Here is a 27,214-nt window from a genome sequence, read left to right as displayed (position 1 = left end):
TTCTTTTTACTTTTCTTTTACTGAACTAAAAATAGTCTGTTATAAATATTAAGAAGACAATATTTTAAAATTCTTATGTCCCAGTGTATCATGGGTTAAATTGTGTATATATTTGTGTGCCTTTGGCAATGGGGAAGGATTATTTGTTTACCACAAACTGTAAATCTTTTTCCCCCCAAATTCATATGTAGAGTCTTTTATGTATTCATTCTCACTTTTAGATATGAAGTGAAATAGTAAACTTAAGGTATCCCCAAATAGGAAATAGTACCTGCCAGTTTTTGTGTTCTTGCATCTGCAAAACTATAGCATGAAATCAAATTAAATCTTTAATTAAATGAGTTGACTTGATTCAGTTTGATCTCTGGAGGATGTATTTCCTAATAAACCACAGAATTCAGCAATCTGCCTTCAAGAGTGGTCTAGGACTTGAGCAAAAAGGGCATTACTGGTCAGATCTGAACTATGCTCTGCTCTTTAGGTAAAGATAATCATTTTTTGAAATATTTATTATTTTAAAATGCTTCCTCTCTGCATTTGTTTTCAGTGCAAGCCTGTATCCTATAAATTCCTAGTAAGAATTCTGAATGTTCTCTCTACCTTTTATACGGCAGTTATATGCTTTCTTAATTAGTGTGTGTTCATTATACAAGGTGGAATTGGTACTTCCAGTTGCCTGATGATTTTCATTATAAAACACCAAAGAGGAGGAAATAGTCCTATAGGAATGCAGGAGGTGAGAAATTGGCAGGCAGATAGAGAAAGAGGAGTGTTGCAAAAGCCAGAAGGTGAGAAGTAGCAGAAAAGATGTGGGACACTGCGAAGGCAAAAGAGAGGAGAACAAAAACAAGCAACAGGCCCAGGGACAGAAGGGTCTGTTCTGTAACCACTGCAGTATGCATCCCTTTAGAACAAGGTATTGAACTGAGGAATCTTGAATTTCTAGATTATTCTGCTTTGAGCAAATCACTGGCATTACTCTGTTGTGAAACCACTGGTAAAGTATGTGGCATATAACACCCAAGTGCTGCTGCCAGTTATTATGTTAGCTCTAATCATGAAAGTCTGCACTGTGGATCTAAAAGTCTGAAACCTGCTGACGACCTAAATATCAGTATGTTCCACAGGATGGAATTTCTGTTTTTATAGGTTTTTCTTAACTAGAGAAGCACACTTTTTTAAAAAAAGATTAAGCACTCCAAAGTTAGGGAATGCCAGAATTAAGGTTGCCCATGCAACTTCAGTTTGACTCCCTTAAGTCTATGCATTGCAAGACTGTGTTTAATTATATTATGACCTCCTTTTCCACACATGACTTCTTCATTTAGAACAAAGCACATATTATACCCCAGGAATGAATATAGTGCATGAGTCTGTTGTCTGTAGAACTCTTGCTTCATTTGTTGCAGAAGTTAGACAGTGTATACTATTTGCTAATGCCAGGACTAGTGGGTTTTTGCCTGCCCTCCACTAAGTAGGAGGGATCCTTAGTCCCAGGCTGCACTTGAGTATGTGGGAGTGCAAAATAAAAAAACTGGAACAGGAGTGAGGTGAGGTCAAAGTTAAAATGAGAGAGCCCAATAGGAGTACACAGATTGAACTCGGAAGACCACCCACTGGAAGGTATGTGGTGAGTGAAGCATGGGATTGCAGGAGAGGTCTCATGATTAAAGCAGCTGAATACTTCCCTAGAGAACTGGATTCTATTCCTGTTTCTATCACAGAGTTCCTGCGTGATGCAGAACAAGTCATTTCACCCAAACTTTTCACAAGTGGCCACCAGTTTGCTTTTCATTTTCTGGGTGCCCAACACAAGATGCTTCAGACTAGATTTGAAGAATGCTCACAACTTTAACTTTGATTTTGACATTTGATTTTGACAGCTTTGACATTGATTTCAGCTGTGTTTTGAACATATAAAATGGTATATACTGAACATGAAAAATCAAGCCTTAGGTGTTTCAGTTTGGGCAATCAGAATTCATGGACACTTCTGACAATTGGGATCTTAATCCTTCTGTGCCTGTGTTCCTCAGCTGTAAAATAAAAACACTATGTAATCTCATAGGGATGTTGTAAAGAGAAACTCATTAATGTTTGTGAAGCACTCAGATACTGTAGTAATCAACACGATAGAATGCGTAGGAGGAAATTAATAATTTGGTATTCAGTACAGCATTTAGATCATGCATGCTAAATGAGGCCTGAGACCAGACTTGGAAAGAGGAGGATACAAAGAAATGCTGTATAACTTCATTAAATGAAGCAGAGTTCCTATGGGGAAAACTAGTATTTTACCATATAATTAACTACTGTATCATAAGGTATGCACACAATTTGGAATGTTTTTACCTGGCAACTTTAGCTTTCTTTAAATATGTGTTTTATATGCATAGAAATATATTATATATATTTATGCTGTGTCTGTCCGGGCAAGGTTCTACCATGTACCCCTCCCAACACTGTGCTGACCCCAGCAGGTCCCCCAGCTAGTGCTGGATCCAGACCAGTCGCCCAACAGACCTCCCCCTTCACTGGGACAGCCCCTCCCCCGGCCAGTGTTGAGCCCAGCCCAGCCCCCTGACAGAGCCCCCACAGCACTGGGCCAGCCCCTCCCCTGCCCAGCATGGGGCCAAGCACCCCCTCCCTGTACCATGCCAGCTCCAGCCCCTCCTCCAGCCAGCACCGAGCCCAGCCCAGCCCCAACAGAGCCCCTCCTGCACTCTGCCAGCCCCAGCCCTTCCCTGGGCAGCACAGGGCCCAGCTCAGACCCCATAATCAAATCCCCCCAATCCTGCCAGCCCCAGCCCCAGCCAGTATACTACGGATGTGTATTCCAAGAGGCTTCTTTCTAGAACTTTCTTCCAGTCCTGCTTCAACTTGCAAGCAGAGCTTCAAGTCTCTCTAGTATGTAAAATTTTCTCTGTGTCCTTTTAATTGTGCAAAATAAAATTTAGAAACAGAAAACACTTCTTTCTTCTTTCACCCTCTTTTCCTTACACCTCCCCTCTCTACTTCTTCACATTTGCTAGTATGTAAGGATACTAAAAAGTATCTTTTTTTTTTTTTTTTGTGATGGAGTCATTTTGACCTCTCTCATCACAGGTTCTTGAGACTATGTAATTTCCCCTAGTCTTCTGTGAAATTAATAGAGCTTGTATAGGATTAAAAATGATTGGCTAGCTGTAGGATTGGGAGATAGGTAATTCCACCAACCTCACTTATTCTGAACTAAAAATTCCCTGATTGATACTCTTTGATAAAACTGAGAAGACATTAAGCAACAAAATGGCTTACCACAATGGAGACCTGGATTTGAATGATTCCTCCTACCACTTGCCAATGAAAGCTGAAAGTGTTGCAAAGGTGAAATTTCTCCATTTATGAGTAAGGACAGTAAACTTTTGTGGCTTTGGTGTACTCCTCTGGATTCAGCCTTTGGAAAAACAAAAGGGAAGAAGGGTGGGATTTCAGTGGTGAAATGATGATCTAGTCTGATGGGCTTAATATTTTTAATAGATCCTAAAATAAAATGTTAAGGGACTACCTCCCCATCTTCAATCACACAATTTTTCTTCCTTTCTTCATATAGTCTCTCAGTGAACTCCTTCATCAGTCTCCTTTCCGTAATGTTTAAGCCGTGCAACAGCTTATCCAAGCATAAGCAGTCTTCACCCAGACCCATGTATATGGAAGCATCCACACACACTAGTCGCACACCAGTACATGCACTAACACTAGCAGCAGACAAGCAAGAGTACCTTCCATGGTATCATCAAAGGAACTGGAGGGCTCCGGCCTTCCAATGCCTCTTCTCAAGCTCCCAAAGACAGGGGGTTTGTTTGTCCCCATCCTGACAGATAAGAGGAAGGGAGCCAGCAGTTGTTTCTGTTTCTGAAAGCAGCCATCAGAGCCCACCTCTCTCTCCAGGCAGGACTGTTGGGGAGCAGGATTATTCCTCTGCCTCCCTCCTTATTTAGAAGCGGGAGAGAACAGTTCTTGCCTTTTTTGTGGGAAAGTGGCTATAAAGGCCTGGTTGATTATGGTAGCTGAATTGCAACTAGCAGAGTGAGCAGGGGCTTTGAACACCATCCTTCTGGTGCATTGTGCCCTGCTTTCAGCATACATCCAAGCTCCGTGCAAACACAGCACAGGCGGAACTGGTGGAGTACACAGATCAAAATCCTGTGCTGCAGTGGGCTTCGAACTCCAGGGGAGATTGATAGGACACTTAAAAGTGCTGAGCCTCTAAGCGTGATGGAGCCTGTGGCACCAGGATTTCTGTCCTTATACAGAGGAAGACAACAACTTCATAAACCCAGTCTGGACAAGTCTATCTTAAGTTAATGCTTTCCGAAATTAGTAAAAACCCCTTGTAGCATAAGCCTTTTCCTTTGCTGCATTAATTGCTTAATAAAAATCATGATTGTGTAATAGCTGCAAGGGTTATAGAAATTATGTCATATACCTGACCTTACAATGTGTGAGACTCATCATGGTCCAAGGTGGCAGAGCCCCTGAGGCTAGCAGAGTACAATGGCAGTGTCTTGGTTAAAGGGTTTGAGTGAAGCCTCTTCGCAGTTGCACTTTTAGCATGTAATGTTGGGTATATCTACATTGCTATTAAACACCATTCACTGGCCCATGTCAGCTGACTTGGTTCACGGGGCTCAGGCTGCAGGGCTGTAAAATTGTGGCATAGATGTCTGGGCTTGTGTTGGTCTGGGCTCTGAGATTCCCCATTCCCCATTAGCAGAAGTGGAGTGCAGGGGAGGTGGGGCTGGGGTTGCAGTTTTAAAATGTCTTCTCAGATATGTTAGTTTGTGCATTCAATTAAGATAATTAATTCCTTCTTGTTTCTCTCTCCTCTCCCCCACCTTGTTTTTCTTCTCCCTCCATATCTGTCTTCGTCTCCTTATTTCTCTTTTCTTTTCTTGCTCCTCTGATTGGCATTCTGGTCCCTACTCTGCCTGTGTAATTTAGGAAGAGTGTGCCAATCAGAGGTGCTTCAGGATCAGTCTCGCGGTGTGTGAGATCAAAAAGCAGTGCTCCCACGCCACGAGACACCTTGGTCAGTGGCAGGACAGTCCCAGACAATCCAGGACAATTGTAAGCCATATATTTATTACTTAGGAAAATACAAGGGGACTGTGTCTTGTATGAGAACCAGTTTAATGGTTGAATTGGAACCATTTTAACTGACCAAAGCTAAAATTTAAATGAGATATACAATGAGTCTGTTGCCTAACAGTGTTTCATGTCACTAATATAAGAGGCACAAGAATGTTTGCATTTTGTATTCAGCTAACACTAATTTGTATTCTGTGTCTGTAGCATTCATTTGTTTGACTTGCATGTCTACATGAACTAACAACTTTAGTAATAACTATGATGATGGGCAATCTTTCAATGCAGTTGAATATGGAAAACCTAAAGCAGTATTAGCATGTCTAATCCTCTATTTTGTATCAGACTATTCTGCTCTGTTTGCTGTAAGTTATCTGTCATAGGCTGTTTTTCAGCTTATCTGCTTTGTATCATTTGTAATTGTATGTTGTGGTAGGGTTTAAAAAGAGGATTTTCCTGTCCTCAGTATACTAGAAATTCTTTTGTTGATGATTATCAGAGGCAGCCATGTTAGTCTGTAGTTTCAAGAACAACAAGAAGTCTTGTGGCACCTTATAGAATAACAGATATTTTAGAGCATAAGCTTTTGTCTGTCTTTGCCCATGAAAGCTTATGCTCCAAAATATCTATTAGTCTATAAGATGCCACAACACTTCTTGTTGTTTTTGTTGACGACATATTTCTTCTAAAATAGCTTTCAAACAACCCTCCAAAATTGCACCATAAATTGAATAGCTAGCCATTTTGTTATACAATTTGCTCTTGCAAATATGGATTTTACTTGTATGTGTTGAACCTCTCTAATGTTGCACTGTCTCATCCAGCAACATCTGTAATCCAACATGATTTTAGTTAGCCAGATGTCTACTCATCATGTGTGTGTCCCAGTTTCCTGTTGTCCCATGAAGTTTGTTTACAGCTACGAGTCCTGGCTCTCAGTATTCTGTGCTGTTATTTAGCTCTAATTTGGCCTTACATGTCTTCTAAAAGCCCAGTATGCAGTGGAAGTATTGACAATGGTACTAGAAAATATTGACCTCCCATGGTTTGGGAAATTCTCTTGTTCAGTACCAGTCAGGTCCCAAGGCTGCCAGGCTACTGAGGTTCAACCTGTGTAATTTGGCAAGTGAAATTTCAGAAGCCAGCTTGGAAGTGAATCCATATTTGTATACATGCTTTTGTGGAGACTGTTCAAAATGTATTTGGAGAGAAACATGTTTGGGTTGTAGGAAATAACACAATCAGTCTTTTAACAGACAAGCTCTCACCGGGATGGAGTGGAGTGTTCTGGGATCCCCCTTTTTACCTTCCCAACAGCTCAGTATCAAGCTGACCCATTCAAGCATAATTGGTAGGACACTGCTTCCACAGCAGTGAGCAGTTCTCCCTCATAATTGAACATATTGTGACTCCTGTAGTTCCAGCTGCAAGGGGCAGCCTAATGAACTCAGAATCAGTCTATCTCCCACAAGACAGCCATTGTGCTGTTGCAAAATAAGAGGGCTGGCCTCAGGCTGTTTTTTAGTTTGTGTGAAACTTTGTGTGCTTGGAAGTAAAGTCATGCCAGTGCAGTACACCTACCCACACAAAGTGCCATCAATATTTCTCCATTCTAACTTGAAAATTGCTTTCTGCTCCAGCATTGCTAAGGACCTATCAACTGGACCATAGTTTTGTTTTTGTTTTTAACATGTGGACTGGAGTCCTCTAGGGGCCATAAGGAAACCTTCAAAGGTGTGTTATTTATGTCCTGGCTTGGAGCCAGTCATCCAGAAGTGAGAGGCTAATGTATTCACCTTCTGTACCACCTCTTTCATTCCAAAAGTTCTCTGTTATTGAAAGAATGTTTGTGCTTAGCTACCAGGAGTCTTACATGGGTGTAACACCAAGAAGTCCTGTGGCACCTTATAGACTAACAGATATTTTGGAGCATAAGCATTCGTAGGCAAGCCCCGCTTTATCAGACTTCATGATCAGATGAAGTCTGATGGAGCGGGTCTTGCCTACGAATGCTTATGCTCCAAAATATCTGCTAGTCTGTAAGGTGCCACAGGACTTCTTGTTGTTCTCAGAGATACAAACTAACACGGCTACCTCTGTGTTACGTGGGTGTATTAAAGTAAATTAATACATAAATGAAAGATGTTTTCTCCCTCAATACACCAAATACAAATGCAGCCCCAGCATCTGAGAGAAGCCTGAGGAAGGAAACATACTTTGCGGTGTGTGGTAAATGTCAGCAAGCTGGAATTCTGTCAGACTTCTGAGGGAGATGAGTACCAGAGTAAAGGTCTTTCCAGTAAAATCAACTAGCCATTTAACTCAGGGGTCTTTTGGCTTCCATGCCTCAGCTGATCATAACTACTTTGGTAATATGTCCAGAGAAAGTGATCTGTCAGATAGTAGCCAGTAAACAAGTTATATAAAGCTTTTTAGCTCAGAGTTAACAACTTAATTTCTTTTCCTGGAAGTCAGTGAAGCTAGGCACTTAAGTGTTGCTCTGTCTGCAGATAGCGTCATCAAGCAAGATCCTCCAAGTTGCCCTATTTGTGCATACCATTATATAGAAGGGAATCATAGATAGGTGCAGGAAGCCTGTACTGAAATCTTGCCTCAGCTAAACAGCTTTGCAGGACAATCAGTTAATTTAAAAATAAGCTCTCTATCCCATTCAGAACTGATTATCATTCCTATTGATCTGCTTTTCTGCTTGTTGATGTTTGAAACTGAATTAGAATGATAAATGGATGCAATGAATAGCTTCCTTTCTTAAAATATATGAAAATGGCTGTGACCACCATGCATTCTGCAATATTTTATTTTTGTTTGAAAGAGTGCATCAGCATATATGTAAAATCTTGCAGGGTATTGTAAAATGTTAGTGATTTTGCTGTGCTGGTATTATGATTTATTAAATGATGTTTTCATCTAGCTATGTTTAAATTTTGCTTTGATCCACAATATTCAAAAGGAGGCTATTCTTAGTGACATATAACATTCTTTTTGCTCCAAACGGCAATGAAATTTTAATTAAAAATAATGACAGAAGAGATTACATAACCTTACTATTACTTCCATATTATGATGCTACTCGTATACATACAAGAGGGTGTGAGAAGTTTAGGTTTCGCAAAGTTTTTAGAACATTTCTGAAAGTTCTTTATATTTTATAACCCATTTTAGAATGACCAGAAAAACATGTGTTCCTTGATAGCATCTATGGAAATTACTTTTTAATGGCTTTCTTACATCTTTTATGTCATGAACAACTTTTTATTGAATCTCAGATTATAACTTTGTTGCCCAAGTAGATTTCCCAGGTTTGGATCCCCTTATTCTCTTTCTGGCCATACCTTTCTCTTAGGAGTATGCTCTTTCTCAGGCTTGCTTGCTTTTTCTGTGTCATCAGAGCATGCACTCTCCAGCAAGCCATTCTCTGCCGATTGTGTCCCACTGGGTACCCATGTCCTCCTCTCTGCCCATGTCTTTGCTTTTGGGGCTCACCATCAATCTCCCTCTCAGTTGCCAGGACTTTTTGCTTGGCTTCTCTCAGGCAACAGCAGCTTTATTTGTCTTTTTCATGTAAGGCCCTCTCTAACAGCCCAAACCTGTTCCTAGTGACTTCACTAGGAATGGGATTCTCATTATTAGTTAAAGCAATGAGGCGTCCTGTGGCGCCTTATAGACTAACAGAAATGTATGATCATAAGCTTTCGTGGGCAAAGACCCACTTTGTCAGATGCAGGTGAAGTGGGTCTTTGCCCACGAAAGCTTATGATCATACATTTCTGTTAGTCTATAAGGTGCCACAGGACCCCTCGTTGCTATTGCAGATCCAGACTAACACGGCTACCCTTCTGATCATTATTTGTTATTATTTTTATTACACTTGCACTTAATCAGAGTCAGATTGTACTATGTGCCATGTGTATACACAGACAGAGACATTTCCTGCTGCAGAGAGCTTATCCTAATTCTTTTTGACCTGCCCTTTCTATTCCTTTACTTATCTTAAATAACTCTCTCTTTCCCCTCTTCCTTCCCCCCGTGGTATCTCTCCCTGCAGCAATTTGTTCCCATTCCTGTAAACCCTTATTCCATTTCCTCTAAGACCTCTCACCTTCTCTTACTCACTTCAAAATCTCTCACCCCAAACTTTCAACTTAGTGACTTAATTTGTCTGACCACCCAATGCTGTCACCTGTGCTCATCCAAGTTTTAGCCTCCCCTTGCTGCTGCTATATCTTAATATTTCACTACAGACTTACTGGCTAGCTGAAGGGAAGAATCTTTTCCCGTTCCCATCTAATAATCTCTAGAAACAGCAGGGCTAATTTTGTTCTCACTCACACAGGTATAAATCTGGATTAAGTCCATTGAAGTCAACTAATGAGTTACGTCTGTGTAAAACTGATGTAAAGACAGAATCCAACACATTACTGCTAACAGGAACAAAGTCTGTAGTGATTCAGAGTGCCTGCAAAAATTAAAGCCCATAACTTTTGAGTATGTCTAAATTTTTCTAAAATTAATTCCTCCTATTTGTTAACATGCACACATTTTTTTAAAGTTACTGGAAAGAAACCGTTAATACTTGTATTGTGTTTTAACTTGCTTTCCTTTGGAGGCAGGGAATTGTCAAGTAAGTATTAACAAACAAGAAAACCACAGGTTTCTATGAATGTACAGTTCAGAATGAATAGGTCACAAAGGGTAAATATACTTATTACAGTGCAAATTTCATACCCTTAATACTGCCATCTTAAGTTTCAAATATATTACCAATGATCATAGACTCTTTAAAAGAGAAAATCAACCTGATGCTGCTTTTCTTTTACATTTCTTTTATGAATCACAATGTGAAAATAAAGCACGGAATGCATACGTGTATATATACATGTATATGTATATATAAAAATACACACAATATTTGTGTGTACGTACAGTGTATAGATATATATAATATATATATGTGTGTGTTTGTGTGTGTTTATATTTTCAAAATAAACCATTTGTTGGCTACATAGTGATAGTGTCCTCTTACTTTCATCACAAATCCTGGTTTGCTTTTGTCATAAACTTTAACAGACATTCATAGACGAAGAAACGTAAAATTCAAATCATTTAAAAATTGCACTAAAACAGAAAAAAGAGCAGGAAGCATGCAGAAAAAAATGATGCTTTCCTGAATTGCTGATTTAAAGGCCTTGTACTAGTTGTGGGTTCAGATTGGCCTTTGTACAATCTTCTAGCTTAGTTTAACATTTTACATGGAATTAAATTTTCTGATCATTTACTTCCCATCTAGTCGCTGGTGGTGATTCCACCACTGGTTGGTCCATTCTTATTGATGATTACATGAAGTGTTTTGACTGAACAATTTCAGAGAAAATAAAGGTGTTTTGTTTTCCCTGAGAGCAAAAAAAAAAAAAAATAGAAACTGTCTCTGTACACAAATTGACAGGAATTAGGCTAAATTGTGAGCTGAACTCTATAGAAACAAACATCCACTTTGTGTGAAACTGTCAACAGCACTCATGAGACTGTTGTTAGTATTCCAACAGTTCCAGTATGTCTACGGCACTCTGAAATAACTACAATACACAAAAGTATACTCTCAGTTCAGTATACAGTGTGTGGGAAGCACTGATAAGCTTCCTTTTTTCTCCGTGTCCTGTAGGAGCTGTAGTGCAAAGTTTGCCTGATGATGCCAGGGTGTAAACCTTCTGAATTTTTAGACTGGTGCACTCTTTAATTTCTGTTTTAGTTCTTGCTGGCATGCTTGAATACCATGGTTTGTGCCACACACGAATGACTGATCAACTCTGAAAATGCTTGTGCATGATTAAAGTGGCCAAAATATGTGTCTAAACTATAATAAGTTTCTTACTTGGTTTTGTTTGCTGCTTACAAGGGGATCAAGGTAACTCTTTCCTCTTTTATTGTCACAATATCACCTACTGATACATTCTATTAACACTTAGGGTATGTCGTCACTACTCAGGAGATCAACCTGGTCAGGGTTGATCTTCCAGAGTTTGATTTCACGCACCTCGTGGGAACGCGTGAAATCGAACTGTCGGGGGTCAACAGTCAGCCCCTGTACTCCTCAGTCTTGTGAGGAGTAAGGAAGGTCGAAGGGAGAGTTTCTGCTGTCAACCTCTCTCATTGAAAACAACCAGGTAAGTTGACTGTGGGTATGTCAGTTCCAGCCGCACAATTGTGTAGCTGGAATTGCGTGTCTGTAATTGACTTTAAGGTCTAGTGTAGACCTGGCCTTAGTGAATGTTTACTTGTCTGTTTGAGTTGTGGGAGTTTGGTTTGCTTATTTTCAATTTTGTTTTGCTCTTCCAGAGTCCAACTTTCTGTGCTACATAATGTTGCAATAAATACACTATGGTTTGTAAAATTTTACCCTTAAAATACACCCCCAAGATTGTATCACTGCACAAAAAGCAGTTCAGAGTAGATAGAAGGAATAAGCTGCACTGGAAGTGATTTTTGGCCAAGTAAGATTAAATTATACTTAAGAGTACAAAGATTACAGTGCAGGTACAGCAGGCATTAAAAGGGATGTAGATGCTGCAATTTTTTGCCTTTGCAACCTGACTTCCATAGCATTCAGTTTATTCTGACTATCTTCTACCTTTCATTCAGGTAGACATGAGCAGAAAACATTTGTATAGATGTTTCTCTCAAATGGTTAGCAAAGTTTGCCATATTCACATGTTAATTAAGTAAATTGAGGCCAGGTGTTTGCTTTTCTTGCTTGCAGAATCCCACTGTTCTCTAAATTTCTGTCTACAATGTTTATGCTTGGAATAGTAGTAAGGCGTGAAGTTTGTTATACTGTTTTCATCATCCAGAGTTTCTCTAGAGTGGCATTCAGGGGCTTGGATTTTCCTATAATCTATATTCTTGGTCCTGTCTATCCTCCACGTCCTGCACGACAACACCACTATCACCAATTTATAGCAGGGAGGGACACACCTTCCAAGTAAAAAATAAGTAACTCTTGTTCGGAATCTGGGTCAAATTTGTCTAGTATAAATCTAATTTCAGTGGAATTACTCCAAATGTATTCTTGTATGACTGGTAGTAAAGTGTAACCCACTGTCCTTTTATGGACCAATATGGGGCAGGGAGGGAAACATTAAACTCAGATTAACAAAATAATCTATGTAAAATGAGACTCTGCAGCATGCTTGATCTTTTAAGATGATGAGCAATTCCCAAAGGAGCTGAGCATCTTCAGCTCCCTTTGGGTTCATCCCCTCCGCTAATTTTCAGGAGCAAGTCCATTATTCCTTTAATCTCTGCTTTACATATAATCATAGAGACATTTTTCTAATCCAAGTACAGCTTGTTGCCTTCTGTTTTGGTCCTTTTCAAAAGCACTAAAGGCTATCTGTATTTAAAGGGTATGTTAATAAGTAGGGGCTTGTCTATACTACCACCTTCCTTCGAAGGAAGGATGGAATCAAGGTGTTGGGAGTTTACTGATGAAGTGCTGCGCTGCATACACAGCATTTCATTAAGCAAATTCGCCCCCCCTCCCCCCCGGGCAACTCTGAAGTTTTAAACTTTGAAGTACCAGCACGTGTCTAGCCACGGCTCACCCATCGGTACTGCAAAGTGCCAGGGCAACTTTGAAGTCCCCTTACTCCTCAGGACTAAGGGGACATCAAAGTTGCCCCGGCACTTTGAAGTACCGGCAGGTGCACCATGGCTAGAAGCGTGCTGGTACTTCGAAGTTTAAAATTTCAGAGTTGCTGCGGGGGCGGAATTTGCTTAATGAAATGCTGTGTATGCAGCGCAGCACTTCATTAGTAAACTCCCAACACCTTGATTACCATCCTTCCTTCGAAGGAAGGTGGCAGTGTAGACACAGCCAAAGACTTTTTTTCATTCTATATCCTACGTTTGTCCTTTTAGGTGCTTTTGGTGACTGCAGAAATTACAGCCATGTGCTCTGCTGGCATTAGTCTCAATTAAATAACTTCTACATTCAAATCAGTGAAAATAAGTCTCGATAAAAACTATAGTGGTTTTTCCATAACAAGAGCTTGATCCATGGCCCAGAACTGTTTATTCTGCCATTAGTGCACATAATGTTACTTCAGCTCTCTAATCCAGAATGGACCCAAGTTCAATATGCCAGTTATGAAACCTTAAAAACACTGAGCTCTTTAGTAGTTGGCTATTCCCCTATACATCCATAAACATGCAGTAATTCTGAAAGTTTTCTTTTGCTTTCGTAAGTATTAATTATCTTTGGTTGCATGTTTGTTTCCTCTGTGTTTGTTTCAGGCCACCAGTTAGCAGAGCTGCCCCTCAGCCTGAGAAACTGCAAAAGAATGATATCAACAAAAAAAAGAAACTGGTTGAGGTAAGGTTTAGCACTTTTTAAAAAATATTAATGGTTATTGGTTGAATTTCACCCACACTTCGGCTGTGGCTGTACTAGCCCCTCCTTTTGGAGGGGCTATGACAATGAGCCCCTTCAGCAGATGCTAATGAGGTGCTTCCATGAATATTCAGTGCCTCATTAGCATAATGGTGGCCACGCATGCTTCAAAAGTGCCGGGTTCAAAACACATGCCGCGTGTGTAGCTGGGGCCTTTTGAAATGACCCCCTGCTTTTGAAAGCCCCTTCTTCCCATTTGGTTTTGGGAAGAAGGGGCTTTCAAAATCCAAGGGGTCCTTTCGAAAGGATCCTGTCTACATGAGCAGTGTGCGTTTCGAAAGCAGCACTTTCAAAACATGCATGGCTGCCATTATGCCAATGCGCTGCATATTCATTGCAGCACCTCATTAGCATCTGCCGAAGTGGCTCGTTAGCATGCCCCTTTCGAAAGGTGGGAGCTAATGTAGCCACGGCCTCCTAGTTTATGCAGTCATTTGTTATATTAAACATGTAAATAGCTAGTTACACACTGGTCATTTGCACATGCATGTAGCATGACTGCACACAAAATCAAAATCATAATGCTGCAGATTATACAGGTTTTTTTGTGTATTTTAGAGAGCAAGTTTTCTGAAAATGTAGTCCCTAATTTTAAAAATATATGTTTGCTGCATAACTGAGCAAGCCAAAGACTGTCATCCTCTATGGATACTATCTGCAGCAATTACCTGGTCTGTCAATGTCACATATGTTTTTAAAATAATCTGTACTATGATAGATCCAGATTTTCTGCACTGTGAATTTGGATTAACAAACACCTGAAAATCAGTCATTGCTTTTCTTGTACTTCCCTTTTTATGGAAAAAATTGTCCTGGGGATAATATCTAGGACAGGTCTTTGTAAGTTAAAATACTCAAGTAATAGCCGTTCCAGTGGGACTTAGCTGCAAGGATAAGGCATGCATCAGTCTGCATGGTTTAAGCCCTGTGCTGCACATGGCAAACCTGTGCCCATCAGTGACTGCCCCAGGCTGTTTGACTTAAGTGCTTCAGGGAGGTGCATTTTAAAGAGAAGTATATGATCTGCAAAATATTCAGCCCTCACACACTCTCAAAGACAGGGACAGCAGATAAAAAACCCTGTTAATGCAGGCTGCCCTGTGCCCTGCATAAGCACTGTGGAGCTTTGACTCAGCACCAAGCACTTTGGCATCACTGTGGAGAGCTCCCCCAGCACTGGGGTCCTCCTCTCCTATATCTGAGAACAAAAAGATGTCACACTCAAACTGAGATTGTTCCCTGGTACTGCATACAACTACCCAGGAACCCTCACAAAAGTCAAGATCCATGAAGGGTCACTTTGGACAGTGACTACTTCTCCCAGGGCACCAAGCTAAAATCAGGATCCACCTATTCCCAGGGCCTGTCCTACTCCCAGGGCCTCTAGCATTTTTGTTGCCTTCAATACTAGAGACATTCCCAGGATCAAGAGACTTAATGTCTCTCCCAGTGCCACCCATGCCTTGGGATCCAGACCCATCTTCAGCGGACACTTTGAAGATGGTTCTCTCTAAAGGGAAACCCACAATGGGACCCATCTGGGTCTCTAATGTGGCACCAACCTCCTGTATGGCACCAATCTCCTTTGCAGCACTAATCCCTGATACATTGGTTGCCAGCACCAAATAGTTGCTCTTGAGCTTACACAGTTCCAACTCCCGATATGACAAAGTGCACCTCTAGCGCCAGTCATAATTCCTGAGGCATCGCTCCTATGCTGGGCTCATATTCATTACAGGCCCCGCGGTGGTTTTTGAGAACCAGACCTTTGTTTTGGCTCTGTACGCAACTGATTTATTACCCCATCACAGCACCAAGACTCTGATGGTCATTGCACAATTGGCACCGGCAGCTTCAGAGGAACCAAGCACACTTCCCATAGCTGCTTCCTCTTACCCTGACAAGCCACTGGTCAGGCCTGCCAATCCTTTGCCATGTGACAACTTCCTTGCCTATCAAGAGCTGCTTAAAAGGGTGGCCTCCAGCCTGAGACTGCAAATTGAGGTTCATAAGGAATGGCTGCCCAGCCCATTTACATCTTGGTTGCAATGGTTCCTTCCAAGGTGGCCTTACCAGTGCACAGAAGAGTGGTTAAAACTGGTAAAAGCATTGTGGCAAACACCAACTTCTCTGCCTCAAACATTGGGCCTCGAACCAGAATCTCTCTCCTTACTAGACCTTGCTACAATCCAGCCTAGACTACCGTGAGTATCTCAACCACCAAGAACCAGTGCTATAAAAGTCAAATTCCACTTGGTAGCTATCCGGCCTATCCATACTTCAGTCCGGGGCAAATCTGTTTTCTCCCATACTGTGACAACTACATTTCTGAAAAGCGTGGATCAACTTTATCCTCAAGTTCCTGACCCTGTTGCACCTTGGGACCTGAACCTGGTGAAGTCAAGGCTCAGATGACTGCCCTTTGAGTCATTTGCCTCATACTTGCTGCTGTGCCTCTCATGGAAGGTCTCCTTCCTGGTTGTAATCAATTTGTCCTGAAGAGTTTCCTAAATAAGAGTGCTGACCTTAGAACCGCCCTACACTGTGCTCTGTAAGAATTAGGTCCAGCTGTGACTGCATCCAGCCTTCTTACCAAAGATGGTTTCACAATTTTTCAAGAATCAGAACATTTCTCAATAAGCAGAGCCAGGTGTTCCTTCCAAAGCCTCACAAACGCAGTGAAGAATGTAGGTTACACATCCTGGATGTTAGATGACCCTTCTGCAAATGAGCACAGGTTGTTTTGTTTGTTTTTTTTTTTTGCAGTGGCAGTTAGAATGAAAGGTCAGCCTGTCTCATCATGAAGGCTGCATCAATTTTTGTTATGAACAGGCAAAGATACCACTGGCAATTATTGTAAACATCCATTCCACCAGAGAGCAGACCTCAGCAGCCACCTTCCTGGCCCAGGTACTGATTCAAGACATCTGTAGAGCCACAAGCTGGTCAGCAGTCCATATCTTCACATTCCATTGCACCATCAACCATCAGGCCTGGGACAATCTCAGTATCAGCAGAGCTCTGCTGCAGGCTGTACATCCATGAACTCTGAGCCCACCTCCAAGGATACTTCTTGTGACTTGCCTAACGTGGAATTGACATGAGAAAGCACACAAAGCAGAAAAAACAGTCACATATTTTTTGTTACTGTTCTCCTTTGAGACATGTTGCTGTTGTCCATTCTGTGACCCAACATCCATCACTGCTGTCAGAGTGAACAAGAAAAACCTGAAAGGGTGTGGGGCAGCAGCGCCATGTATACTGGTGCATAGGTTCAGCACCCCAGAGGACACTAAAACCAACCCTTTGGATCCCAGTAGGGGAAAAATTTCCAACAGCCATGAATGTGGGCATGAACACAACTAATGTGAAATGGACACAAACAACGCATCTCAAAAATTACCAGTTACAAAAGACAGGTAAAAGTTTTTACATGTAACTTTGGCATGGTAATTTCTCTGAATTGATTTCGGTGAAAAAATAATAAATGTAGATGTTGAACTTAAATTAACTTTGAATAGACCTTGAAGAAAGAACCAATTTATAGCTGATGGATTTACTCGAGAATTAAAGTATGAATTCAGTGGTCTAGTCAACCAGTAGTATTGTAGATAATTCATGAAAATGTTATCCTCAAAATAGAAGAGGAGTAGGGATAAAATTATGATTTAGTTATTTCTGTATAAATTATTATGTAATTATTTATTTCGTTGTCTCTTAAAATATTTGCTTGTCTAATTAGTTTAGTACCCACTGTATCTGATCCAAACATGGTTTGTAACTCCTTTTTCTGTTTGTTTTTATTCCACTCTCTAATCTCTTTTCTTAACTAGGAGCTGGCTTTAGATCATGTTTTTGGATACAGAGGATTTGATTGTCGCAACAACCTTCATTACCTCAATGATGGTGCTGATATTATTTTCCATACAGCTGCAGCAGGCATTGTTCAAAATCTTTCTACAGGTAATTCAAGATGAAACAGTATTGCAAAATTTTTAAAAAATTAAAAAAGATGACCAAGAAAGCCTTTTCATTCAACAATCATAATTTTGTCGCTATCTTACATGTCTTTTTTTTTCTCTTTGCATCCTGGTAAAGAATGCATGCAAATTAGCCTATAGTCTTTGGTTCCTGTACTATAGTATGAATGAAGCATAAGACGCCACTGTTTTGTTTTGTTTGGTTTTGTTTTGGTCTTTTTGTGTGGAGACCACTGTTCCTCTGGGCAGATGTAGCTCCTGTAGGTCAGAACCAATTAGGTCAGATTCTGTGTGAATCCTTGCAGGGTTTTGTGGTTGTCCCTTGTTAAAAATCCATCCTGGCTATAAGACAGAATGTAGAAAAAGTAGACCTAAGGTTGGGTTGAATAATGAATAGGACTCCCATATTTCAGGTGCTCAAAAAGAGGGATCCTGGGGCAGAGGTATAATTTGGGGGAGGTGGAGAATGTACCTGTGGCAGGGGTACTCACTAGAGATGGGGAGCAGTGCCACTTCCTGTCATGGTGGCAGAGCAACTGGTATAAGCTGAGGACACAGCATCAGCCGTCAATGACCACATTCTCTACAGCACCTCTTCCTAGGCATGGGAACTGGGCTCTGGGTGGAAAGGATTCAGCACCTGTGGCATTCAGGGGAATGGACCAATCAGCTGCAGAGGCAGGGGAAGGCACAGTTGGGAAACAAACCTATCAGAGTTCATTCTGAGCTGCAGCTTGTCTGCTCTGCAGAAATTGCAGACATTTCCTGTTACAATAAATCCCTTATTATCTGACATAATTGGTTCTGACCGATAGTCAGATAACTGAAAATGTCAGATAATCAGGAAGTGTGCAGTTGGAGCAGAGTTGGGGGGCTGCCGGCTGCCAGCTGCCTGCTCCCTGGGCCGTCTGCTGAGAAGCTGGCTGCTTGATGCCCAGCACTGCAACCCAGGCCAGCTGCCCACTCCCCAGGGCAGGCTAACAGCTCCACGGGCCAGCTGACAGCTGCTGCAGGACCAGCTGCCAGGTGCCCAGAGTGGGCTCCCAGCTGCCAGGAGCTGGCTTTTGGTTGCTGAGGGACTGGGGGAGTGATTATCCTCAGTCATCCAACATTCTGCTTTATCCCACACCACTCTGAGCGGTGTTGGATAAAATTGTTGGATAATCAAGGGTCAGATAATTGGGGTTTTACTGTATTTGAAAAATCCACTCAGATAGGAAGGAAGCTCAAAAAAGATGCACTGCATGGGCAAACCCAGATGTATGGTAATCCTTGGGCTGAACACTCCTCAGGAAGGCAGTCTAGGAGGATTCAAGTCTGCTGTCTGCTGCCTCCTCCTTCTGCCCCAAAGTTTCCTGGGTCTCTTGGCTGTGTATATGGGGCCATCAGGGCTTCCAGCGCCTTACAAAAGTGGCAGATTTTTGTCCCAGCACCAGATCAAGGGTTTGACTCCTTTGCTTTGTGGTATGCCTACCCCAGTTCCTTTATCTTCACATGACACTGATGTGTGTTCTGTTCATCGCCCTTATTCAAAAAGTCTTGGGAAATTTGACCATAGATATCAAAGTTACTACAGTTTGAGGAGAGCTGGTACTGGACGTCCTTCTCCCCACAGAGCCAGCAGATCCAACAACTCAGGTGTGCTCCAAGCAGGAGAGCATTTGCTGTGTGGAGCCAACATAGTCACCTGGGAAATTGCAATGTGAGCTGCCCACTCCAAGCAAACAAAGTGAACTTTCAAAAATTCCCAGGCCTTAAAATGGGGAGGAGTGGATGCCTGTGTACTTGTGTGCTGGGCAGCCGTGTTCAAACTGCAAGTCAGAACAGTCTGGGTAGTCATTGGGTTTGGTTGGGGTTGGTCCTGCTTTGAACAGGGAGTTGCACTAGCTGAACTCCTGAGGTCTCTTCAAACCCTAATATTCACTGAGCTTTAGAGCTCTATTTACTGCAAGTTTCTGCTGTATTTTAAGAAATGATTGCCTGGCCTCTCATGCCACCACTTGATTGTTAAATGTGCCCCATAGCAGCAGATTGCTGGAATACTATTTTTAATAAAAACTTGTTTGAATTTTCTTAGGAAGTCAGAGTTTCTACCTGGAGCATACTGATGACATTCTCTGCCTAACTGTGAACCAGCACCCAAAATATAAAAATGTTGTGGCTACCAGCCAAATTGGTAAGTGATTCTTCATAGTAACAAAGTTTTACTTAAAATGTATCAGGGGGCTAATAAACTGGGGATGGGTGTGTTCATATTTAGGAATCTGGTTATCATCAATTTTACTTTCCCCATTTTATTCTTTCACCTTAATGAGATCTCCAACTCTGAGCATTTTCTTATGTCAATCAATCTGTCTTATGCATTGTTGTCTCTGATTGTGAGGCACTGAATTTTATAGATCATGGGATATCTTGTCTTATAATAGGGTAACCCTTCTGTTAACGCCAGATGCCTGCCAGAAGGGCCGGGTTCAACTCTTGTGGGGTTTTCCTATCAAGGATACAACCAACCGGCTCAAGCCCCCACCCAGTGGCCTGGGACAATTTCACCCCCGTGCTGGGTGCCTGTAAGGCGGTTCTCCCCCCCACCCCCCCGCAAGCACAGAGTCTGAGATAGAAATGGCTTGTTTAATGACCGTAACCTACCCCAAGGTTACAGTGACAGATGCAGTATATCTCAGCACAGAAGAGACAAAACCCCTTTTACCCAGGTACCATCCCCATATGCAGTAGGACCCAGTCTCTTGCTGGGGCTCTTGGCCCTCTTCCACACACACACAGTTACAGGGTGTACCCTCTGCGGTGCAGTCCCAAACTCAAAGCCCACAGATACATCATCAGGGCAATATTAGCTGTCCACTTGTCTGTAGCCTCCCCTTCCTGTCACCAGCTGTCTGCCAGTCCCCATCGTCCGCCGCCGCTCCTACCAGCCGCCCGCCAGTCGCTGTCGTCCGCCGCCGCTCCTACCAGCCGCCTGCCGGTCGCTATCATCCGCCGCCGCTCCTACCGGCCGCCCGCCGTTGTCTACGGCCGCCGCCGCTCCTACCAGCCGCCCAGCGGTCGCCGCCGCTCCTACTAGCCACCCCCTGGTCCTGCTGTTGTCCGCCAGTCCTAACTCCACTGATTGGGACTGCCCTAAGGCAGAACCCAGTGATTTCAGCTCTGTGTGGCCTCAGCTACCACTCTGTGATTTCAGCTCTTGGTATCGCTAGTGTGGGGTTTCACAAACACCCTAGTAGCCAGCTCTATCTTTCAACAGGTGGGGAGGGTTAGTCAAGCCGGGCTTATAGCTATATGGCCAAGGCATAGGCAGGGCCATGGCACTCAGCAAGCTGGCTCAACCAGTACCTCTCCCCTTCTCCCTCACAATGCTTTAAACCAGGGAGCCCTGTGTAATCAATGTCTTACACAGCTAAGGCGGCTGCCCTGTCCCCCACAACAACCCAGAGCATTGGTGAGATCTCACAACTCCCGCTTTAAGTGTCAGCTTAAATTGTGATTTTACAACTACATGTTTACAACAGACCAAATCTCATGGCTTACTTGCTACCCATTAGGTTTTGCCTGAAAAGGTATCACACATGCACACCTTTTGCATTCTCATGCAGATGACCTCTGGGAGACTCATTCCTCCCAGCCTTCAGCAGCACTGCATTCCTTCTGCCACATTCCCTACAATAGTATGTAAAATAAATTCTTTAATAGGTCTGCTGGTATTGCTGGTAATCATCTCATTTATAAAGAGCCCACTTTCTGCTCCCACCAAACTACTGCTCCACAGAACAAGAAGAAATTACCGAACAATGAAAGCATTATGATTAAACCACCTTCATAAAACCTCAGAGAGTGAAGCAGAAAAAGAGAAAACTTCAGAACACTCTCTTTAGCAGAGCAAATAGTTTGTGCTCACAATTCCGAATTCTGAAATCAAACTTATGTGTGTATGAGTGGTCCCCATGATTTACTCACAAGCGTAAGAGCTTCATGATCAAGACCCATCAGGTGCAAGCTTCAAAACAGAAAAATAGTCTGATTTTCCTTTTCATGTAAACTGATTTATATGTAACTCCACTGAAATTTGCAGTTACTCCTAATTTTACACCACAGTAAGGCTCTGTCTATGCTAGCCCCTTGTTTGAAGGACATAGGCATGGAAATGACACAGACAGGGGAATATCAGTCGAAGAAAGGGGCTAATGTAGACACAGCCTAAGTGAGACAAGGATCAAACGCATAACTTTCATACTAATGAACCATACCAGTGAGACAGGGAAAAGTCAGTATATCAATACCTTGACAAATTGTCCTTGTCAGTTGTGAGGTTCTGAGCATGCTTAGTTTTCATTGAAATTATTAGAAATTTGGTTATTTGAGCAGACTCAAAGGTAGAGAAAATATATTTAGCTATCTGTTAGCCTTATTTGAAATACAAATTTAAAATATTTTTTAAACCATGCTACATGGCATTCTTTTACTTCTGTCAAAAGAGCAGCTAGTGTGGCTATTGCAAAGCAGTATGCACGTCCTAGAACTGGAAGGGACCTTGGGAGGTCATCTAGTCCAGTCCCCTGCCCTTTTATCTCTGGTATCTATTTGCCCCAGTCCCTAAATGGCCTCCTGGAGGATTGGACTCACAACCCTGTGTTTAGCAGGCCAATGCTCAAACCACTGAGCTCTCTCTCATTTTGCCTCTTTCTTCTTTTCTGTCATTGTTTCTTAAAAAAACTCATAAAATCAGTGTTTCTGATTTTTGATCAATATTCTGTACAATTTATTGACACATTTGAATGTAAAAATCATTTAGTGCAAAAAGCCTGTATAGCTCTAGCATTAAATGCTTTATTTACTACTGGGAAAGCAACCAATATTGTTGTTTTGTTTTTATTTATAAAAGACAGTGTTCCTAATGAACATCAGCAATATGCCTGTTTTTTTATTTTGTTTGTTTAATCCATATCCATTTTCAAATCTTTAATTTTGTGCTTCCTTCTGGTGCTGATGTTCAATTCAGCATTAGAAACATGACTTATTTCAGCTATCATTTTTCCTTGGTTCTTCCTTATTTGCTGTTGCTCTCACAATGCAGGTGATATAACAGAATTTCCAGGTAAGGCTGTTGCGTGAATTCTAGTCAATGCAGTTATGTAAAAGTTTCATGTGACCTGGTTGTATCTGTGTGAATTGCGGATACAAGTAAAAACATTTACAAACAATTTATGTTGCATGATGCGCCTCATAAGTGTTTTGTTGATCATTTAGAATTTGTCTTATTTCATGAACTACAGTAATTTTTCCCTATGTTTCATAGGCTATTGCAAGCTTTTTTTAGTCATGTGGTTCTTAATATTTTAAAAATGTTTTTAAATGTCTGTTTAAATGCTCTGTTCTTCAAAATGCTTTTTTTTTTAATTGAAGCCTTCACTAACTGAATTAAATTCCATTTTAATGCATGTCTTTCCATTAAGGTACAACTCCTTCTATTCATGTATGGGATGCTATGAGTAAGCAGACTCTTTCTATGCTGCGCTGCTTCCATGCCAAAGGGGTCAACTATATTAACTTCAGTGCTACTGGCAAACTTCTGGTGTCAGTAGGAGTTGATCCAGAACATTCTATTACTGTATGGAGGTGGCAAGAAGGTAAATCTGGAGCCCTTAGCTCTTTATTACTTGCAATTATTTACTTTGTTGATCAAGACAGATAAATCAGACAACTCCTGTACTGAGTGGTCCATTCTATTTTCAATAAATTCATATAAATATCAGCAATGGTGAAATTCAGCCCAGTACACAGAGGTAACCCATGGGGATTTGTACTCAGTTAGTCTCCCAATAGAGAGTCAAGCAGCACTGAATTCAAATGTAAAGTCTCGTACAGTTCTTTGCATTGTGAGGGATTTCACTCAGAGGAAAATCCAGAAACATATGGATTGCACATATATGCAGCAAAAGCAGCACTGCATTGTAATGGTTTGCTAGGGCACCTATAGGATTGTATAGGCATATTTTTATCATTTAAATCTAAATATGTAAGGTAGTGTGTATCTGTATACTGGTTCAAAGCAGTTCCATGGGCAGCCCCCAATGCGGATAACTGGTGGTAGCATCAAGAGTAATCTGCGGTGCTGACTCAGAGCAGTCCATAAACCAAGTGACCATGCTTCCTGAAACAAAACTTTACAAAATTTGTGCTGGATTTTTGGGGGAGGTCACGTTAAAGCAGACAGCTTCTGACCATGTGCAGATTTCTGGAAGCAGCAAGGGACAACACCATAATATAATTTGACCTGTTGATCCTCTTTGATTTTTTTTCCAAAGCAGATAGCCCCTCCCCACCATCTGCTCGCTCACAAAAGTGCCATAGGCTACCTCAGCAACCACAAAAGGTGATCTGGATTCTGATTCCCACAGACAACAAGGCTTCCTGTGTTCTAAGTTAACAGCTGTGGAGGCACCAGGTTATACATCATGCATCAAGAAACCCAATATGGGAGAGGGCTTGGTCCTGTACTGCAGTTCTTGGGGTAGAGGGTGGGCTAGGGCAGATCTGGAGCAGGAAGAGGTGAGATGGGGGTGGGCCTGGGGCAGATGTGGGGGTTGTCGCAAGCCCTGTAACCTATTAGGGATGGCCCTGGTGGTAAGACACAGCTTGGAGAGGTACTGTGCAGTTGCAGCAAAATGTTGCTGTTTTTTGGAAGTTGTCAATATCTTGAAAACTGGTCAACTTAATTAGAAGTTGTCAGGATGTGGTTGCTATTATGCAGAATCTACTGTGGATCTTTAGAACTTATAATACTTTTTAGGCTACTTCTCCTCCCTCAACAAGTTACATCCTCTCCCACAGTAATATGTGAACTTCATACTTATATTCTGATAGACTCCAAAGATATTTAAATTTAATTCAATAATATCTCACAAAGATAATGCAGGAAATTGCTGTATCTGTGACACTGACCAGGTCAGGAGACACAATGGTTCAGTGATCTTAATGACTCCATAAGGTTTGGTTTTCAGTAATAATTCCCATCAGGCTGAGAGTCTATATTATTCTGTCACTAAGAAACTGGGTACTTTACTCATCCTGCGGCTTTTTCCGATCATATCCATCCATATGAGGTTCTGTTCCACAAGCCTCATATTAAAAGTTAAAACCCTTAGACACCAAAGTTTTCACTGTATTTGACTTACAGGTATTGCAGTCTTTAAAGGGGTCATGTCTCAAATGGGTCTGACTGTGTTTTTTAGAGTTACGACCTAGCATGCCTGCTGTTAGTAGTCACGGCATTCATATTGTCAAAGGTGGAGTGGCCCCTAAACCAGTGTTCTTCTTTGAGTGGTAGTCCACGGTATGTGCACGTGATCTGTATGTGCTCAGAGCCAAAGAATTTTGGCAGTAGAATCCATTTGCTGCACATCAGCATTTCTTAAGTGTGAGTTTTGTGAAGGTCTAGCTAGGGACACGGGGCTTGCAGGATGCATAAATTAAGATAAATTAAGCAATGGTACTGCCAAGTTGGTGTGTTTATTTTTTTCCTGAACAGGGACTCATCTTTCAGTGTCTGAGAAGTACTGGGGTCTACCCCATGCTGTAGTACTTATCAATTTGTTTTTATGAAAAACACATGGAAGATAATTTTGCAAGTAATTTTAACTTTATTTTTAATGTCTTCTTAAAACAGGGGCTAAAGTGGCTAGCAGAGGTGGACACCTGGAGAGAATATTTGTTGTAGAGTTCCGCCCAGACTCAGATACTCAGTTTGTGTCTGTTGGGGTAAAACACATGAAGTTCTGGACGCTAGCTGGCAGTGCTTTGCTGTATAAAAAAGGTGTCATTGGTTCCAGGGAAGATGCCAAAATGCAAACCATGCTTTCTGTTGCCTTTGGAGCTGTGAGTTCAAATTGCTTGTTATGAAATTTCAATAATTTTAATTAAAACCTAAAAGTGTCAGTGCCAATTGGGATGAAATTCACTCCAGTGTGGACAGCCCATGTAAGGCTCTGTGAATCCTTATTGCACAGTTAAACCCTTAACTTGGGACTTTTAAATGGCGCGCAAAGCACTGCATGGGTCCTCTTGAACTGGAGAAGTTTGTCTTGTAATAAATATAATTTGGAATCTTGGTGTTTACCAGGGGCATCTCCTGAACGTTTTTTTAATTTTCTTTATATAATTATTTAGCAGGTGAGCAATTAATTTAGAAACATGAAATATTTTAATTTTGTTTTGAGGTTTTATAAAATGGCTTTTTCCCCAGGATGTTGTACGTGACATACAGTAGTGATCTCTCTTGTCATAACACTGGGGCTGGGGCTGGGGCTGGGTCTACACTACAGAGTTTTGTCTCCAGAAGGGGTCTTCTGTAGACGTAACTCAGGTAGCGTCTACACACTTAAAACATTCTGTCGACAAGATCTCGTCAGAACTCTGCATTTTCCTCGACAGTATTATGAAATCAATGCCAGAATCTGCCAGGCCAGCCGGGCCCTAGGACGTCTGAGAGCGCGAGTGTTGAATCAGCACAATATCCAACAATCCACTAAACTGAAAGTGTACAAGGCTGAAGTCCTGACCAGTCTCCTGTATAGCTGTGAAACCTGGACCTTGTACAGAAAATATGTAAAACTCTTGGAACGCTTCCACACACGCAGTCTGAGATCAATACTGCACATTCGATGTCAGGACAGAGTTATGAACCTGGAAGTCCTGGACAGAGCAGGAACCACGAGCATCGAAGCCATGATTTGAAAGCCCAGCTTCACTGAACAGGGCACGTCATAAGAATGGAGGAGTCGAGAATCCCTAAGCAACTCCTCTACGGTGAACTCTCCCAGGGCAAAAGGAATCAAGGTAGGCCTTGCAAGAGATATAAAGACTGCGTGAAGGCCAGCATTGCTTGTGCTGGTTTAAAACCAGATCAGCTAGAGCAGCATGCAAAAGACTGAACAGGCTGGCGTGCTCTCGTACGACATACGTATGACAGCTTTGAAGAGCAGGGACACGTACGCCTCATTGGTGCTTGTGAGAGGAAGAAAGCAACAGCAGCAGCCGCACCAACAGAGCCAGGATGTTTCCCTTGCCTCACCGTGAACGTCCATGCCGTTCAAAGCTTGGACTCCTCAGCCACATGCGAGTCCACAACCGATGAGCCTGTGCAAGCTCAAGACGTCATCGTCAGACACAATGGACTACCTACTACTATTATGCCTCAAAAATTTGAGGCATAACAATCTCTGGAGAAAGCACTGTCGACAAAAGTGCAGCGTAGTCACGTCTGTCGACCGAGAGGGCTTCCAGTTGCTGGGCAGCCCTCTTTGCAGAGCTGCCTTTCCAGTTTCTGGCCCTAGAGGGCAGTGCAGTCTGATAGTTCTCTGTCGACAGAGCAAGATGTACGTAGATGCAATCTGTTGACAGAGATTCTCTTGAGATTACCTTGTCGACAGTAACTTCTGTCGACAGATGCTTCTAGCATAGACATAGCCTGTATGTATAAATGTTTATTAGGGAACAATTTAAAGGGTTAGGGTTTGATTTGATTTTAAGGGCACAGGCAGATGAAAATGGAGTATTACTGTGAGACCAGGATCTTATCCAACTTCTGCCTCATGCAGAAACTCCATGCAGATTATTTTTGCCAGGGACA

The 27,214-nt window shown here is 41.9% G+C and overlaps 1 protein-coding gene across 6 annotated transcripts in view; it reads left to right on the top strand.

Moving 5' to 3' along the window:
* Positions 1–27,214, top strand: part of EML6 (EMAP like 6) — a 215,953-nt gene that overhangs the window by 168,452 nt on the left and 20,287 nt on the right. The window contains exons 28-35 of one of the 6 annotated variants that reach the window (XM_074988504.1): positions 9,755–9,769; positions 11,042–11,050; positions 13,438–13,516; positions 17,428–17,557; positions 19,652–19,754; positions 21,280–21,296; positions 23,040–23,213; positions 25,253–25,461. In XM_074988504.1, the coding sequence (XP_074844605.1) occupies positions 9,755–9,769; positions 11,042–11,050; positions 13,438–13,516; positions 17,428–17,557; positions 19,652–19,754; positions 21,280–21,296; positions 23,040–23,213; positions 25,253–25,461 (736 nt within the window). Of the gene's footprint in view, positions 1–9,754; positions 9,770–11,041; positions 11,051–13,437; positions 13,517–17,427; positions 17,558–19,651; positions 19,755–21,279; positions 21,297–22,660; positions 22,682–23,039; positions 23,214–25,252; positions 25,462–27,214 lie in introns of all 6 variants that reach the window. The other 5 variants (XM_074988503.1, XM_074988502.1, XM_074988501.1 and 2 more) reach the window with 5 other exon arrangements.

This window comes from Carettochelys insculpta, chromosome 3 (genome assembly GCF_033958435.1).
Source record: "Carettochelys insculpta isolate YL-2023 chromosome 3, ASM3395843v1, whole genome shotgun sequence".
Classification (NCBI taxonomy): Eukaryota; Metazoa; Chordata; order Testudines; family Carettochelyidae; genus Carettochelys; species Carettochelys insculpta.
The sequence above is the reverse complement of the archived record's forward strand: the minus strand, read 5'-3'. Positions and strand labels throughout refer to the sequence as shown.